Raw genomic sequence first — 17,780 nt, forward strand, 5'->3', positions numbered from 1 at the left:
GCCAACTTCTCACACATCCAACACGTTCTCCACGTGCATATAAGAAACCTTAGCGTGCAATATTTAGATGATTAATAAAAGTGACTGGTCGTGATGTTTTGGCTGAAATATGAGGTGAAATGATCGGTTTACAAGTAAAACTTCCAGACGTGTTGTGCGTTTCTTCTTTCTGGAGTATTTTTTGAACAGTTCATCAGATAACAGCGGGAGCTTGAAGAAGTCACCTTGAGATTGAGGACACAGCGGAGGTGTTTCTTCACTATTTTCTGATATTTTTTTTTTAGACGAAAGCAATAAAGCAGACAGGTCAAAAACTATCGTGTAATACAGCTGAATCTACGAATTCATTAACAGGAAGTTAATCAGCAACTCATCGGATGATAAATTAAAAACTCCAATCATTTTTCACAAAGATACCGATCGTCTTCTGGTTTCAGCCCCTCTTATGCGAAACTCTGCTGCTTTTCTTTGCTTCTTATGGGTGAACTGAATCTCTGCGTTTTTGGAGAAACACTATTTCCTTGACAGTTAATAGAAGATCTTTGAATCTATAAATAAATAAATAGATCAGTCGATAACAGTAAATGTTACCATGCGTCTTCCCCTTTCATGAATTTTCTCACTGCCGTGTGTTTGAACCCCGAGAAGCTGCAGCACGAGCAGCCGAGAGCACGACATCACAGCCAGTTCGGTGCTGATGCACCGAACGAATCACCGCATGGTGCAGCAGAGACACATTCCTTCATTAAAATAACGCACATATTTATTTCAGGTGTAAAACAGCAGTAAAATGATGATATACCGGAGTTACTGCGGCTGATTTATTCATTTAATCATTTTACGTCCCAAAGAGTATATCCACATATTAAAAAAAAAGGGAGAGAGAGGAGTGGGGGGATAAATAATTTGGAATAATTCTGAACATAAACATGTTTGTTTTTTATTATCATTAATCTCTCGTTGATAGATCAGTTTTACTGGTGTGCAAATGCATCTTGGCTCAATGCATCACAGCCTCAAGACCTACTGAAAAGTCAACATTTCTGCTTACATACGTTAAAACGAAACAAAGCATAATTACACATTAGTCATCAACACTGACAAGTGTGTCAGCGTGCTGCATGAAAACGATGACAAGCTTATAGTCTTAAAACGTGCCCTTGTCCTAATCCGGGACTCTAAAAATAGTCTGAGTGAAGGTTTAAACTGGGGTTTGCAGTGAGCTGAACTGAACCAGCTTCAGACATTTGCTCTGTAAGTGACAAAGTTCTCATCCAGACAGGATTTATTCTTCAATTTAATCCGATATAGATACGCGTCTGCTGCTTTGTTTTCTTTTTCGAGGCTTTCATTTTTTTCAGCAAATAAATTTAAAAAAATGTGACATGGTAAACATGAACAGAAGCTTCAGCTTGAAAGGAAAAAAGAAAGATAAAATTGGTAAGACTTTGGTCTTATTTTCAAGTTGCGTCAAAACTATCGTGGGTGTACAGTGAATCAACCCAAACTGTGAGCTGACTCTATTTTTACACCCTAATCAGTACGTTGTAATGTGTCGTCTGATGTCTTCGTCACGGTTTTGAGTGTGTTCACTTTCTCTTCAGCAGCATCGAGACTGCGTTCAGTCAATATAAGGTGTCCTTCGATTTTCACACTTAAAACGTCGATACATCTGTTGTGAAGTCACCATCATTTGTGCCTCATAAACCGGAGAATTTGCACGTGACTTCTATCTGTGGCTAAACAACAAACAAATACAAAGAATACAAAAATAAAAAGACAAAAAAAAAAACATCTGGCTTGTTATCATGCGAGACGTTCAGGGAACGACAATCAATTGTGGCATAATGTGAAGTGTCTTGGGAACATCTGTAAACCGCAGCATCTATTGACAGTCTGCTTGTGAGGTGTTTAGAGGAACATCTGTAAATTGTAGTTGTATAAAATGAGCTGGGTTACACTCTCCCCCTCAAAAATGCATGAAAACTAAAGATTTATATTGTACTGTAATTTTCTTTTTCCTAAAATGGATTTTATAAAATTGGTAATAAAAAAAAAAAGTTTCATTAGGCAGTTGTTAACGAAAACCTTTTAACGATATTGAGCCCCAGTTCGGAGTCTCTTTGTAAATCCAAATATTGCCTAATCTTTTGGTTGCAGACTCTGTTTTCTTATTGAACAGTGCACTGACTAAATTTTTTTTTTTTGGTGTTCAATTTTAAGTTGAACTCTTTCAATTCACGGGAGTCATATTGATCCCAGAAACGCTGCAGTCAAACCATCAATTCCTCTGAGAAGAAAAAGTCCACACCAGCATTTCAAACAGATTCACTGCCTTCTTTTGTAGATCTAACACTTGAGCAGAGATCTAACGAATACTCTCATTTGGGACAAAAAGAAAGAGTACTCTTCAAAAACTATGACCCCCCCCCCCCCAAAAAAAAAAAAAAAGAAAAAAGTAATCACACCAAGTCAACAAGCAACAACATTCAGAGTCTTTTCTGCCTCACAGCTTTTCCAGGTGTTGAAATTTGAGTTAAATTTCCTCTGTCAGTCCGTTTGCTGCTTTTCTGGTCCTCGGGAATTCATAGGTGATAGATGACAATTATTAAATGTACACTTCACTTCTTTTGGATTCGACACGAAGCCCTGAGGCCACTTCGTCACATCCTGCACCTTCTACTGTTGTATGATGCTGCGACCAATATATCATTGAAATATAAAAAAAAAATATGCATCTATAAAACTTGAGGTATGTGAAGCATCATCAGCACTTTATCATTACCGCTCAGTCAACACCAGTCTAGACAAGAAACCTCCTCCATCTTTCATTTAACAGGTGCATCATCCTACAAATCTCACATTCATGATCTATTATCTAATATATTATTCTATTAAAAAACAGGGATAAATGTCCAACGCACTTTGCTGGAGCTCGAAAGCATATTTGTGTGACCTGCAGTGAGAATATTCAACCAACCGTAGTCAATTCATTGACTGACAGGAAATCAATTGGCAGCTATTTCAATAATCAATTCATCGTTTCAGCCAAGAAGAAATGTGAAGAGTTCCAGCTTCTCCGTTTTAAAGGATTTAATGCTTTCAGCGTTCGATGTGGGAGTAAACTGGAAACCTTGTGAGCTTTTAGATAAAACAAGCAGATTTGTCGATGATTTGGATTTCCGACTTTTTACTGGCTACAACAATTTGTTCTGACAATGAAAATAACCCTCCTGATACTAAAGCCTACCTCCAAGTAGAAAACACAAGACTGTGAAAATAAGAAAAAGCAAAGCACGAGTTTGAGAAGTTGCCCACAAAGAACTGCACAGGGGGAGAAAAAAAAAAAAAAAAAAGCTAATTATAAACAGAAACTGGGGGGGGGGAGAGAGAGAGAGAGCTTCACACTAAGACCACATTTGGCTTGTGACCAGATGCAGAGGGTGTAGCTGCAAACCTGCAGCTGCAAACCTGCTCAATTCACTGTGAGCACAGCAGCTGGCACAAAGGAGCAGGTATAGATCCGTAGATCCCGGACAGCCAGTGGGAGCACGCTGGATGAGGAGGAAGGGGGTGGGGGGAGGAGGAGGAGGAGGAGGAGGCTAAAAATAGCCCCGAGACTCTGATCAATAACTGCTAGATAGGCTCCCAACTGTGCTCCACAAAGCTAAAAAAATAAATAAATAAAAAAATCAAACCACAGCAGTCAAACAGACCCAGAGAAGCAGGTGCATTCAGGTGCATTCACCCTGACGGCTGCTGATGTTCACGGGGACCGACAGCCTGAAGCAGCCGCCGGTGCACCGTTACAAGGAGCGGTCCGTTATACCGTATCAACAGGTAACGGGAGTCACAGGTGTCTCTCTCCCCCGGACCCCCCATCCCACCCCCACCCCCACCCCCACCCCACCCCCCCACCGGACCGGGTAACGTCACTTCACCTGCGGACAGACTCTTGCTGGGACAACGATGCGCGGCATCGATATCAAGTTTATAGTCATAAATAATCTGCCCATGTGGCGTGTTTTCAAACATGAAACCGACAGCGTGACGCCGCCGTCACGTTCAAACCGTGAAAAATAAAAAAAAATTAAAATTAAAATTAAAAAAAAAAAAAAAAAACTCAATTTTCCCTGAAAAAGAATCCTTCAAGAAGACGCGCAAGAGACAGCTTGTCAACCCACGGAGGAAGAGTCCGGGTGTGAAAACAAGACACGGAGGACGGGTTTGAAGTGAATGCCGCCCTGCAGGAGCTCCAGAAAACGGTCCGCTTCAGCCCGAACCAGCGCGTCTCGATATCAACATAAACACGCTGGTGCGAAGCTTTGGCGCTCGCGGATTCAATCAAGTCGCGGGTGCGTTTTGGGCGCAAAACACCAAATCCGACAAGATCGCGGCCCCCCCCCGAGGTTTAAGTCGCTCAACGACTGGAGGGACTCGACAATCAAACGCTTTGGAACCGAGTAAATTTATAATGATTTCAGGCTGCGCCTTACCTTCAGTTCCGCACTCTCCGCCATCTTCTATTTTTTTGCGCAGGCGTGCTGAGGTGTTGTCACATGATTGGGACGCGCAGAGCGCCGCGTGAACGCGCGCACACAGCGACAAACGGTGCGTTCAGGAACACGAGCGACGGGAGGAAAAACGGCAGCGTCGAACGTTGTGGAATAGAATAGAATAGAATAGAATAGAATAGAATAGAATAGAATAGAATAGAATAGAATAGAATAGAATAGAATAGAATAGAATAGAATAGAATAGAATAGAATAGAATAGAATTAATTTACTTTAAAATACAATACAATATAATTTCAATAACTGAGCTTCATTTTATGGACCTTTTAATGAGATTATCAAACTCGTAAAAGTAAAAATTTTGACTTCAATTAAAATTAAAATAAAAAAAATACCAAACTTCTTCTGACCTAAAAATGCAGCATAACATATATATATAAAAAAAGTTGTTTTAGTCAATAATTTGCATTTTATTATTTAATGGGATGTTACATCACTTTTTTTTTCTTAGTTTTGGTATTTATCAGGGGTGCAAACAAACAGTCCATCGTTATTGTCTGTACTTAACAATGTGGTACTAAATTCTCCTGATTTCAGGATTTTTCTGACGTACCTCATCGAATGTCTCACATCAAAATGAAAATTCAAAACTAGCTGATTTCCTATCCCGTGAGCCCTGTTTATAGATTCGTACTTTGTATGACCACGACTTGATTTTTGTCAATTCCTAACATTAATCATTCCCAAAGATGAATTATTTTCACACAAAATGAACATTTTTATGAACTTTTCAAAAGCTGCTGTACTTGCACTCTGACCTTTGACCTGTCTAGTTCCACTTTGTCTTGATGAATCAGATTTAAGAGTTGACCCTATCATACAAATACAACCTGGCTCTCATTTGTAATTTTACTTCATTTTCATAAAGAAGCTGTCAGAAGAGAGAGACATTTTTGAAAGTTAACCCTCGTGTTGTCCTCGGGTCAAAATGACCCGCAGCTGTGTTCAACCGAGTTCTATTTTATTTCTATATTTTAATATTTTTTGGGGATCATTGGTCATCATTCTTTAAAGAAACCCTCACAGCCTCCTTGTCACCAATGATCCCAAAAAATATGAAAATAAAATAGAACTTGGTTGAACACAGCTGCGGGTCATTTTGACCCAACGACAACTCGAGGGTTAAAGATTTTCAGGATAATTCTATCAAAAAGTCTGATTTTGTTAGTGTGCACGAGCTGAATTTTTTGCTGAGCTCGTAAAAACTGCATGAAAACCTGAAGGAATCTGATCCAGGTATTAGTACAATCGGTAGTCAGTTTATTAGGCCTAGCTAATATTAATCAGTCTAATACAACAGTCCTGCAATAAATCCAACCTTCATGTCTTCGAGAATCAAATAAAACCTGCAGTTTTTGGTGGTATTGAACTGTACATTACTGGCAAGTGTTTCCATTATTTTGTCCACATACAGGAGCGAGGGTAGGCGAAATATAACAGAAACCTCTTCCCGTATAATGTAGCACACTTCAATAACACCACAAGCTGCAGCCTCCAGAATGACCATAAATTCATCACTTCTTAAAAACAGTTCAAATATTCACAACATTACAACCTTCACGGAGGCTGGATTTATTACAGGATTATAAGACTTCAATTGTTTTAGGTGTATCTGATTACTCACCATCCTCTACGCACTTGTGAGCAATAACCGGATCAGTTTTTGCATCCAGCAGGAACAACAGAAAGATGAGCAGCATGTCGGTCAGGCGCAGCGTTAGACAACTTAAGTGAAAACACCTGTGTGAATGAACTATGGTTGCACAATTTGAATGATCCCGTTATAAAATATGATTCATAACTATTCATTAAACCAAGTTAGAACAATAAAATACTGCTCATATCTAAATTCATCAGTCGTAATGAGTCAATAATTTAAAATGACATGAAATCGAGAGGGCTCACTTTTACTTGCAATACTTTCAGTACATTTTTCTAAATAATGCTTTTATTAACCCTCGTGTTGTCCTTGGGTCAAAATGACCCGCAGCTGTGTTCAACCAAGTTCTATTTTATTTTCATATTTTTTGGGATCATTGGTGACAAGGAGGCTGTGAGGGTTTCTTTAAAGAACGATGACCAATGATCCCAACAAATATAAAAATATAGAAATAAAATGGAACTTGGTTGAACACTGGTGCGGGTCATTTTGACCCGAGGACAACACGAGGGTTAAGTGACATTTTGAATGGAGGGTACATAGAGTAAACATTGAAGTACTTCTACTCACAGTGAAGTATCTAAATACTTCCTCTGCTACAGCAGTGGGTAAACAGAGTAGTGGCTACATTTTGACTGATCTTTTCCTTGGTAACTCATCCTGTGTTTGACACATCCAGGTCAGTTTAGTTATGATGGAGAAGACCACTAGCTGCATGCTTTCTTTTGTGGCTGAGGAAGGAGCTTCCCGAAGGTTGGAAAAGCTTTTGGAAAGTGAATCGTATTCAGGACTGAATGTCAACCTGTGCTGCATGATTTTATCTGATCTTTGATTAATCTGTCTCTTACCTTGGCCAACTTTTTTTTAATTGCTAAAGTGCACATTCCCTTCAGTGGGATAAAATGAAGCACTGTCAATGTGTTCTTCGGTTGCGTACCCTTTTATAAGATTTGAACAGCAATACTTTTGATGAAAACCTTTTTTTGTAAAGTATATGTACGATACAAAAAATGAGAATGCAAAACAAACCAAGCGTCGTGTCCCTCGTAAATTGTTTCTATACATTTCAGCCTTGCATTTTACAATTAGAGCACTAAAACAGTGAAACGGTGGGATAAAATGCCACATTTTTGGATTCAACATATTTTAATTTGACTGCCAGAGAAACATTTTTGGATTCAACATTTTTCTCACCAGAAGTATGGTAGGTAGGTATATACTTTATTAATCCCCGAGGGGAAATTTTTTTGGAGTATGGAGAGTTCACTAAACCAGAAAACAGAATTAAGGCTTTAACTGAATTACTAAAATCTGAAAATGAAAATGTAAAACATGCTAATGTTCATATTCATTTGATTACACTTTAATCTCTATACATCAGTTTTCAGTGGTCGGATTAAAAGGTGTAGTGCAGATAAAGTCAGTAGGTGGCGCCCTATCACTTCAAATGAAGATGAGTTTATCCTCCACATCCTCGTCAGTGATTTTCCTCTGTAGTCTATTTGTTCTTAAGCAATGCTGCTTCATATAATGGTTTTATATTTCTATAAAAAAAAAAATCATTATTACACCAAACACATTAAGCTTTGTGCCCAAATCCATTATCAGAAAATGCTCGTTCCCTCGAGGTTCACACAAAGAATCTATTGACAAACTAGTTCTGCTGCTTGTTTCATACAGAAGAGAATCACAGAGGTTTCATTATATCATTATGTATCGCTGCCATCTGTTGTATTGTTGACAGCCAGTGATGGGACAGGTGTCCACTGACCACATGTTTATACAAGCAAATAATTAATCACCAAGGCAGACTGCAAATACTGGGAGACAATTGTCCAACAGGAGGATTAAATATTGTTCTTCTTTTAAAACGTTTGATAGCAGATGGATTTGGATGTGGATGGATGATATCGGTTTATCAATTTACAATATACATAAAAAAATAAAGATTTATGGGTGACCCCAGTGATACAAAGTAATTAGGAGTACTCTTATTTTAATTATGGTACTACCCGTGTTATGTATCATATATTACATTTCAAAATATATGAATGTGGTACTTTTTTCCTCCTCTTTATTTTACAGGAAAAGTTACTTTTATAATTATAAAGATTATGATCAGTTTATAAAACTGGATGAACTTTTATAGATTGAATTACTCAATCAATATAAAGGAGCAGCTGCGACACTGACAAGTGAATGCATCTATATTAATGATCCAGCAATTTTAGTTAAATATCACACAGGGCAGCTATTCGACATAAAAAGTGTTTACTTGTGATATTTTCAGGACGTTTTTTTTCACTTGTATTTACATGTATTTTGTCCACCGTTGGCTATTTCACCAAATTAAACCTGCAACAATAAAAAAAAAAAAAAAAGTACTTTATCATATTGAGGCAAACGTCATACAAACATCGACTTCTGTCCTATCGCAGTCCTGCCTGTTGACAAGCAACGTTTTCCAAAAAGTGGATCATTGTATGTGAGAGAGGAGAACATACTGCACTGTTTAAAAATCACTTTCTTTTTAATTTACATATTTTCTTGTCTATATTTGTGCATATAAATCATTTTATCATCATTTTATTGCTTATTAATTTTATTCTTATTTTTTCTCTTACATAAACTTACAGGTTCAGCAGGTAATATAAATATATACAATTAAGTTGTTGTGGTAATGTGTAAATTGTGTATTTTTTCATGCAGTTTATTACTTATGTGTCATACACACAACAGGCACCAGTGTGTGCAGCAGCATGGGAACGCGACACATTTTTAATAAGCCACATAAGTGTGGCTACACATTTTTAAGTTGCATTATGAAATCATCATGAAATAATTTATCATCACAGAAGCCAGCAGCATCCAGGCTTTTTGTCTTTAAACTCACAACAGACCAAAATCACTCGAATAATGAGGCATTTTTTTCCACATATCACCATGGATGGATTACTGAACGGGACAACTGGACACAAGTCCAAGAGGTCAGGTGGCTACAGGGTCCCCAAAAAGACACAAAACAGCAAAAAAAAAAATGAGATGCAAAACTTCCCCCCAAAAAATGAAAACGACCACAAAGAGACACAAAATAACCACAAAAAAAATGCAGTATGATGACAAAGAGACACAAAACAACACAAGAAAGGTGCAAAACTTTATAAAAAAAAAACCACAAAATGACCACAAAGAGATGGACAGTGACTACAGAGATGCAAACCAATAGCAAAGAGATACAAAATGACTGCAAGGAGACACAAAACAACCACAAAAAGATGCTAAATAACCAGAAAAAGGTGCAAAACAATCACAAAAAATGCAGTATGATGACAAAGAGACACAAAACAACCACAAAGAGATGGACAGCAACAAAGGAGATGCAAACCAACAGCAAAAAGATGCAAAGTTACTGCACGGAGACACAAAATAACCACAGACAGACACTGAAAAACCACAAAAAGATGCAAAATAACCTCAAAAAGATGCAATATGATGATAAAGACATAAATGAATCACAAAGAAATGCAAAATTAGTACAAAGAGACACAAAACAATTACAAAAAGGGAAGAAAAAAAAAACCATGTATGCAACTGTGTCATTTGTAGTTGTTTTGCATCGAGGGTCTCATTGTCACATAATCCATCCATGCTTGTCACCACCTTTCAGCCCTCATCAGGTTTTATGAAGTATCAAACAGCTAAATGAAGATAGAGAGAAGCAGCCAATCATGTCCACTGTAGTTCAGTTGTGTCGAGCTGTGCAGGCCTTGTTAGCATTCAGTGGGAATGAACTTTGCCACGGAGGGCAATTACATTCAGAGAAAATTAACATTCATCGTGTGTCAGTGACATTATGTGAGTATCTGTCTCAGTATGAAGCATCCAGGGAGCCAGAGCCGTGTAATCAATATCTATTAGTCCTCCCATCAGAAGAATTAGATTTCACTCTTAGATCAGCCTGCTCCCCCGACTCCACGTCAAACATTGTAAGTTGACTGGACGCGTCATGCACTGATGTGGCCGCCTAATGAAAGAGATCATGTTGAACTCAAATACAATAAGAGGAAATATGATCTATGTGAGGAGGCGTTGTTCTGCGCGGAGGCCAGCAGGTGTCAGGCTCGCGTCGATGAAAGAAACCAAAAGGTCAGCAGAGAGAGTGGCTTTCACATTTTATTCATATTGACATGGGTACATACATAAATGGGAAAATTATAGGTAAAATGTGTCAGAAACCAGGATTTGTTTCTTTTAAATCTGCTCTTTGTGGGTTTTATTTTAAAATCACAAACCAAATTCAGCAAATGAGAGAAAATGAAACCATTGGTGTAAGTGACAGTTTACATGTGTTTCAGTCTTCTTATAAAAAGACCATCACATGACAGGTTTTCGTTTTTGTCTGTTGTGACTCTCAGACGCATGTCATGACAGAAAAAAAAAACCCTGAAACAGAGAAAATGATTTGTGTTAAAACTGTACATGATCTCTATAAATAGCTCGTCGTCACTTCCAAGTTTGTTTGACACACCAGTCGGCGAAAGAAAATCTTTTCACGTCTAACCTGAAGGGCTGTCGGAGTAAGTGCTCATAATAATGTGCTCTATTTAAAACATAAAGTTCCTCATATGTTTCATCAAAGAATTTGGTATAAGACGGCATGGTCCAATTCAGAAAAGTTGCCCATTTAAAGTGCTTAACAACATATACACTGTTACAAACAATCTAAACAATAAATGAAATCAAATGCAGATAAATAACAAATATATGAAAAAGCTCAACATATTCAAACGAGCAACGAAATCTAAATCATGAAATACAACTTAATATCACAAGTATACAAGCAATTGCACATCGTCACATGATATATATGTGTATATAGTGTTGTTTTTTTCTTTTCAGAGTAGCTAGAGAGCAGACAGCTTTGATTCTGTGAGACTCCTCGCTTGTGCAGCTTCAGATCAACAATCCTGTGATAAAACGAACTCCGCGTTTCGGTAAATCCGGATCTCTTCGACACAAGAGTTCTTTCTGAGGAGAACGTCGCTGCCTGAACTTTTTCCTCCGAGTCTCGACGTATTCAAGTCAAGTGGTTAAAATCAGTGGTGTATCTGTACAGCAGGTTGGTAAATCCTTGGGTTTACAGGTGGCAGGTGAACACACGAGAGCTCTGGAGGCGGGCCTGTGTGGGTGTGTGTGTTTGCTTTTTGGCTGTGCTGGGGTCGGGGCGGGGCGGGTCGGGCCGGGCCGGGCCGGGCCGGGACGGGGCGGGGCGGGTCGGGACGGGCCGGGCACTAGGGAGGCAGCAGCGGGGGTTTGAAGGTGCAGGCTCCGGTGCACTGACGGGGGGTGAGCATCTTGCAAGAGAAATGGTGAAGGGCGTCATGAGCTTCTAGGAAGGAACGAGTCCATCAGTGAGAACATGCAGACAAACGTAGACACTCTCATAAAATATGGCTGAATTAAACAGGTGTGAGTTGCTAATTTTGTCCCTGATGTTGTAAAAACGTCTGTCTTAAAACAACACTCACATGCATATATATATATATATATATATATATATATATATACACGGTCATAAAGAGCTCTCTTCTTATCATGATTTCAGTGTGAGTGATGGGGGATAAAATCCACAGTCGCTCTGAGTAAAAACATCTGAAGTTCAACTGAAGCTCACCAGAGACTCCAGCGGTCAAAGTCACACGTATCCAGTGTGAAACTTAAGCATAAAATGTCCTCTTTCTACGTTTGCATCCAAACGCTGAACAAATTTTAACCCAATTTTCCAGAAAACTAGTAAAACAGAAAGAGAACTAATTTGCATTAATTAAATGAAACAGCTGGTGGAGCCAATTCTCCAGTCAGTGCCATTAAACCACTGCAGAGGAAGACTTGGACGCGAGGACATGACGTAATTAGAAAAGCACCAGTGAAACGTCAAATGGTCGAAAACAAAGAGGAAATGTGGCTTTTTTTGTTGTTGTTGTTGTTTCACGGCCACAGTCTCCTTATTGCTCTTTACATATTTGTGCCATTATATTTTCTTGTCTTTAGTGAACGTTTAAGTCCATTTTAGTTTGGCTCATCTTGCTTGTGTCGATACATCGTGTCAGTATCGGCAAATTGTAGAAACTTTTTTCACAATATTTTGAATTTGTTTTGTTAATTATTTTCTGCATTTCCACACATTCTTTTCTTTTTACACAAATTGAAAAATGTGCAGAAAAAAAGTCAATGGAAAACCAGTAACAAACAACGTTTCCTTGCTGAGCTGTGATGGTGGGTCACCAACGAAAATAAATTTTGGACAAAAAAAACAAAACCAGCATTATTTATAAAATAGATACTTGATCTGATTAAATCAACGTAGCTTTGGTGGAATTTGAATATTTTACACAGCTTTGTTCCAATCAATTAAGGACTCAATTTCTTTCCAGCCAGCACAAACAGAAAGAACCAATAATGTGACCGATAGCTTTCAATGTGAGTATTGCTTTAAGACTGACCTGAAAAAAAGGGTGAAGGTACCTTTTAATGGTGTCTTACTGTAAATATCAATCAGATGTTTAATAATAATAATAAAAAAAAGTAGCACTTGCATATTTATGTTTATAAAAAAAGTACATGTATTCATGTTCCTTGCTGGACCAGATAAAATTACCTTTCAGCTTCTGCTGTATTGCATAACGAGCCTTTCTCTCTTGGTCCAACTCGCTGCACAAAGTGTCTATCAAAAATTAAAACCAATAAAAAAAATTAAAAAAATAAATGATGAAAAAGGAAACAAAAAGAAAATGTGAGTTTCTGCGTAGCATCCGCAGTGGAGGAGTGTAATGTATGCCGTTTGCCCCTATGGTATTTAGAGTGACCCCTCCATGTACTTGAACCCTGTATTTAAACTACTGTAACATTAAACCAATCCTTTAACGGGTGGCATTAGTTGCTGTCTACTGCATGTAACTGATACAAAGCTACATAATGGTCTGTCTATTCAATTTTCCAGAGCATGATTTAGGAGAAAATAACCTTTGCAAACAAAACAGGGAGGTTTCAGTTTCACCTTTTGAAATCGAATAATTTACTCAAACTGCAGGAGAAAAAAAATGATGGCTTTTACAGGAAAAAGCCGGGACACAAATCGCCAATATTTCAATATGCAAGTGTCACTTTTCCTCTCTGAGTTTACAGGCTGGTTGCTTCAGATGGATTGATGCTACCTAAATGTTTTTGTGGCTCAGGTTTTTTTTTTTTTTTTTTTTTTTTTCCCACCATAAACTTAAAGAGCATTGATCTACATCTGCTTTACAGTCAGAGTCTGTGGAGGCAGCGAGTACAGAGAAAGAGAGAGACCAACCTCGAACAATCTGCAGCTGCTGGACCATTTCCTCTCTGTAGGACAGCTCACGCTTCATTTGATCCTGAAAATTATCTGAAGAGTACCGAAGGCCGCGTCAGACGGAAACTCTCTGACATTGTGGGGATCAATTTAAAGGCACATTCATGCATTTAAAAGGGCAAAACATCTCCCTTCTTGTTCTATAGGCTGCCAACACAGGGTCTAAACAAAGGTGCAGAATTCCAATCTCTCTGTGGCTTCCTCTTCCAAAATACACTCACTTTTTGTCCTACCTTTTAAATGCTGAAACTCTCTCTCCAACTTCTTCCTCAGCTCCACTTGTTCCACAAGCTGCTTCTGCAATTCCTCTGCAAATAACCATTAATATCAACACAAATGAGCATCCAGAAATCATAAAGAGATCCCACTCTTTCCTCCTTCAGACTCGACCCTCATCTAATTCCCATCAGTTTGATTCCACTTACTATGATATATTTTGAATTTGTGCACATAAAGATGGATGTGAGCTCAGTAAACCGACTTCAGGTGCGTTTCCATCCTTGATAACAACCATTTTCACTGCTTTCCTCTCTCGCTGCCACAGTAATTGCCATGCATTGCCCGGAGGTGGAGACGATAATAATGGAGTCCCAGGGTTTTTCCAAGCGTTGTAAAATAATTAGCTGGCGTGCCTCGGGGTTATGGCTCTGTTCGTTAAAATATTAATAGCCTCTAAACGATTTCCTCTTACAATAATAAGTCAAAACTCCTACATCTCGTGATTAAGTGGTTAACAACTCTGAAAACACTTTAGGCCTGAAAAAAAAAAAAGAAGAAGTAAATTCACATTTAGATTTTGGCACGTCATCTTTAGCAGGCCGTGGGCATTCAGCTCCGTTTAAAACGAGCTGCAATTCAATGTTTAATATTAATTTAATACATTTTTTTAAAACGTTTAATAGCTAAACAACCCTGGGCACATGATAGAGTTAAATTAGGGTTAATCAGAAATTCAACCTAATTAGTAAATAATGACTTACATTTCGTAAAATGTAGTTCGTTAAAATTAATTAAAAAATGAATAAGTGGTCGGTATTTGCCCAAATTACAATCAAAATATGAATAATTGCTGGTAATTATTATCACTTTTTTTTCTCTATTATTTCCTTTTGAGCCTGAAAAAAGCCTCTTACCTTTAGCCATGTTCTCTAGTTCTCTTTCATGCACGCTGATATCGATGCGTAAAGCTCCATCGGCTGCGCAAAAACAACAATGCACAACATTTAACCCACAAATTCAATTCAATTCCATTTTATTTATATAGCACCAAATCACAACGCAGGTTATTGCACGGCACTTAACATATTAAAGTCCTTACAGCAGAACTCTTTTTCATCTATATGACAATGATAAAATAAAAAAATAAACATTCTGTAAAGCAAATAATAGAGAGAGAGAGTGTGTGTGTGTGTGTGTGTGTAGATTTTACATGTAAAAAAATAAAATAAAAACATTAACAGGATGATTTAAAAACCTTGTCTGTCCTTTGGCTCCTGATAGGAGGCTGCGTTGCGTTGGTGCTGCATTTCTGACACGTGATGAACACCTAAACACAAACAAGCAACAAACAGTGTCAGATAAAAGACGCAGGACGCCTCACTCACGCATGAATAACCTAGCAGCATAAATCGGTTCAATAATTACCGTTGGATCTGCGGGGGCTGCTCGATTGTTTGGACCCGAACGACGGAGGCTCGTTCAGAAGCACGTGGCCGTCCTTTTCATGAGCGTACACCTGTAAAAACGGAGCAGACAATCGTGGTTAATAACGGACACCAATTAGACGCCATTTGCTGCAGTTCTTCACAAAATTATGGCTCCTTTATTTATTTATTTTTTTCTTCAGAAACCAGGAGAGCTGCAATTTGTTATGAAGACGGTTAAATGGTCCTTGAAAGACACAAGGTTGTGCATTAAAAAAAAAAACCCACTGATGATGGTAAAATATCTTGGAAGACACCAAAAGCATTTTACTTGGAATAAATACAAAATTAAATCCCTAATAATGAATCAATTAGTCTGATTAAAAACTGGGGAAATAGACCATACATTTGTACAAACTGATTTTAAAAAGGTAATTAAACGGTTTCATGACAAGTTTTCCAAATTCTTCATGTAACATCTGTTTTTTTTTTTTTTTTTAAATCCAGGCCAGTTGATCTTGATTACATATTTTATTATTGGCCTCCTCTTTTCTCATATTTTCTACCACTGAGACATTTCACTTGCCCCCCCCGCGGGGATCATTAAAGTTTCATTTCATCTAATCTTACTTCATGAAGAGGGGAGCCATTACGCATCTGCCTGTCCTCATCTGATGACCCAGTGTGAACGGAGTCCTCTGGTGACGCTGCGGCTGCCCCGGGGCTGGAGGCATCAGGCTGCTCCTGGCTGTCCTCACCACCCGAGGACACCCGGTCCGGAACAGGGGGGTCATGGTGGTCCACTCCCGGCGAGATCTGGATCGGGTCGTCTTCGTCTGGTCCTCGGTTGGACTCCACGTCCACGTCCGGGTCGTCGTCGTCGTCGTCGTCCACCACGCTGTCCCTGTCCGGTGATATCGATCTGTAACTGGAGCTCTCGCTGATAAAATCCGGGGACAAGTAGCCAGGGCGCACGCTGTAGCCGTCCCGGTTGCCGTAGAGTTTGGCGATGGTCTCTGCGTCTTTGACGACAGGTCTGAAGGCCGAGATGTAGCTGATTTTCCTCTGGGAGGTCTCGTCCCCGGACTTGTCCTCGTCGTTCCTGGTGGAGGAGGACTGGGAGCTGTTGCAGCGGTCTCCGCCGTCCTGCTGGTGGTGAGGGAGGTGGTTTGTGTCTTTAGGCGTGTTCGCGCTCCGGTCGCTTTGGTCTGAAAGGTCGAGCTCGCTCTGCCGGACGCCGGGCAGCTCCGGAAGAGGTTTGGGTGGAGACCCCGGGTAGGGCGGCATGGGTAGGCCGCCAGCTGTAGGCCAAAACATGGGGAAAGCAGGATAGAGAGTGTCCTTCGCGCCAGGCCAAAAGACACCCGAGACATTGGTTTTGTTCGCATCAGGCAACCCGTCGCTCTTTTTTTGACACAGCCCATAACTGGGGAAACCATAAGGATGTGGCGGGAACAGAGGTGGGGGGATTTTCTGGAGGATGCCAAAGCTCTTGCTGGGCACTGGGATGACTGGGTAGCTCCGCGCGCTGCTCGCCAAACTCAGGTTATTATTCCCTTGCTCCTCGTCGCAGCGTAAAGTTTTGTGAGGGATCTCCGGGGACCTGGTCGGGGCCAGGCTGGACGAGGCCTGTGATTTCATCGCCGAGGACATTCCCGATCCGCTCATGGGCAGAGTCCTCTTTCGGCTCCCTCCGTTGAACATGGCCTTTACGTCCTCCCACGCGTGGTTGATATCCTCAGACGGTTTCTTTTCCGTCAGTTTCAGGTGGCGTCTCCACGAATTGAAGTTGGCCGCGTCCGGCTGCAGATACTTGGACTCTGGGGTGCGGTGGGAGTGGAAAATGAATTTATTTGGAGAGAAATACATGTTGCAAAAGCTGCACTTGATGCACTTTGCTCTGGAGCTGTTGTATCTGGCGGGTATGAAGCTGCCTCTGCTGCCCCAGGCGCAATCATGAGACACATCGAAAGCGAAATTTTCTGGTAGCTTTGGGGGGCTGTGCGCCCCCAGGAAGGACTTGCAGAGCCTCTCAGCCTCCCGTTTGGTGATCATGCCGCAGCGCCTGGAGGAGATGGGCATGGCCCCGGCGCGCCGCAGGAGCTCCAGCTGGACAGGCGTGCACTGCACACAGGTGATGCCCAGAGCCACCCGGCGGTTGTGTATCTCGTTGTAGCTGTAGTTCTTCAGCAGGGTGTTAGAAATCTGCGCCAGGCAGAGTCTCTCCTTCCCGTCTATGACCAGACACACAATGGGCACCCCGTACAAGGATGTCTCACTCACTTGGTTTGGTTTGAGGGAGCTGGGGCTGGAAAAGCTCTGTGCGTCCTGCTTTGAATTCGGGGAGGAGCTGGCGTCTCGTCCCGCGTCTCGAAGCTGTCCGGGCATCGACTCCATCCCTGGAAGCCTGTCAATCAAAGAGGAAACTGGAGTGAACCGGAGGGCCTGATTGAGAAGTGTGAGAAACATCTTCAAATTATTCGGTTTGTGGGAAAACAATTGTGACTGT

The 17,780-nt window shown here is 40.2% G+C and overlaps 2 protein-coding genes across 3 annotated transcripts in view; both read right to left on the reverse strand.

Moving 5' to 3' along the window:
* LOC138625015 (E3 SUMO-protein ligase PIAS1-like) overlaps window positions 1-4,539 on the reverse strand; it is a 54,466-nt gene extending 49,927 nt beyond the window's left edge. Inside the window, exon 1 of the mRNA XM_069705666.1 lies at window positions 4,497-4,539. Coding sequence (XP_069561767.1) covers window positions 4,497-4,520 — 24 coding nt within the window. The 5' untranslated portion in view covers window positions 4,521-4,539. The remainder of the gene's footprint in view (window positions 1-4,496) is intronic.
* Window positions 4,540-10,988: 6,449 nt separating this feature from the next.
* Window positions 10,989-17,668, reverse strand: LOC138625079 (SKI family transcriptional corepressor 1 homolog-B-like). Of its 2 annotated transcripts, none has more exons than XM_069705763.1 (7): window positions 15,902-17,668; window positions 15,273-15,363; window positions 15,103-15,174; window positions 14,762-14,824; window positions 13,862-13,936; window positions 13,587-13,661; window positions 10,989-11,624 (listed from the first exon to the last, which is right to left on the reverse strand). In XM_069705763.1, exons 1-7 carry the CDS (start codon window positions 17,666-17,668, stop codon window positions 11,527-11,529), a joined length of 2,241 nt encoding a protein of 746 aa, XP_069561864.1. In that variant the 3' UTR covers window positions 10,989-11,526. The 2 variants fall into 2 exon arrangements, with proteins under 2 accessions (XP_069561864.1, XP_069561863.1); XM_069705762.1 differs by having other exon boundaries at window positions 13,850-13,936.
* Between the last annotated feature and the right edge of the window lie 112 nt (window positions 17,669-17,780).

The sequence above is a fragment of the Brachyistius frenatus genome, unplaced genomic scaffold (genome assembly GCF_029030835.1).
Source record: "Brachyistius frenatus isolate BFR_SWC_R1_liver_20210118 unplaced genomic scaffold, ASM2903083v1 Contig_58, whole genome shotgun sequence".
NCBI classification, from domain to species: Eukaryota; Metazoa; Chordata; class Actinopteri; family Embiotocidae; genus Brachyistius; species Brachyistius frenatus.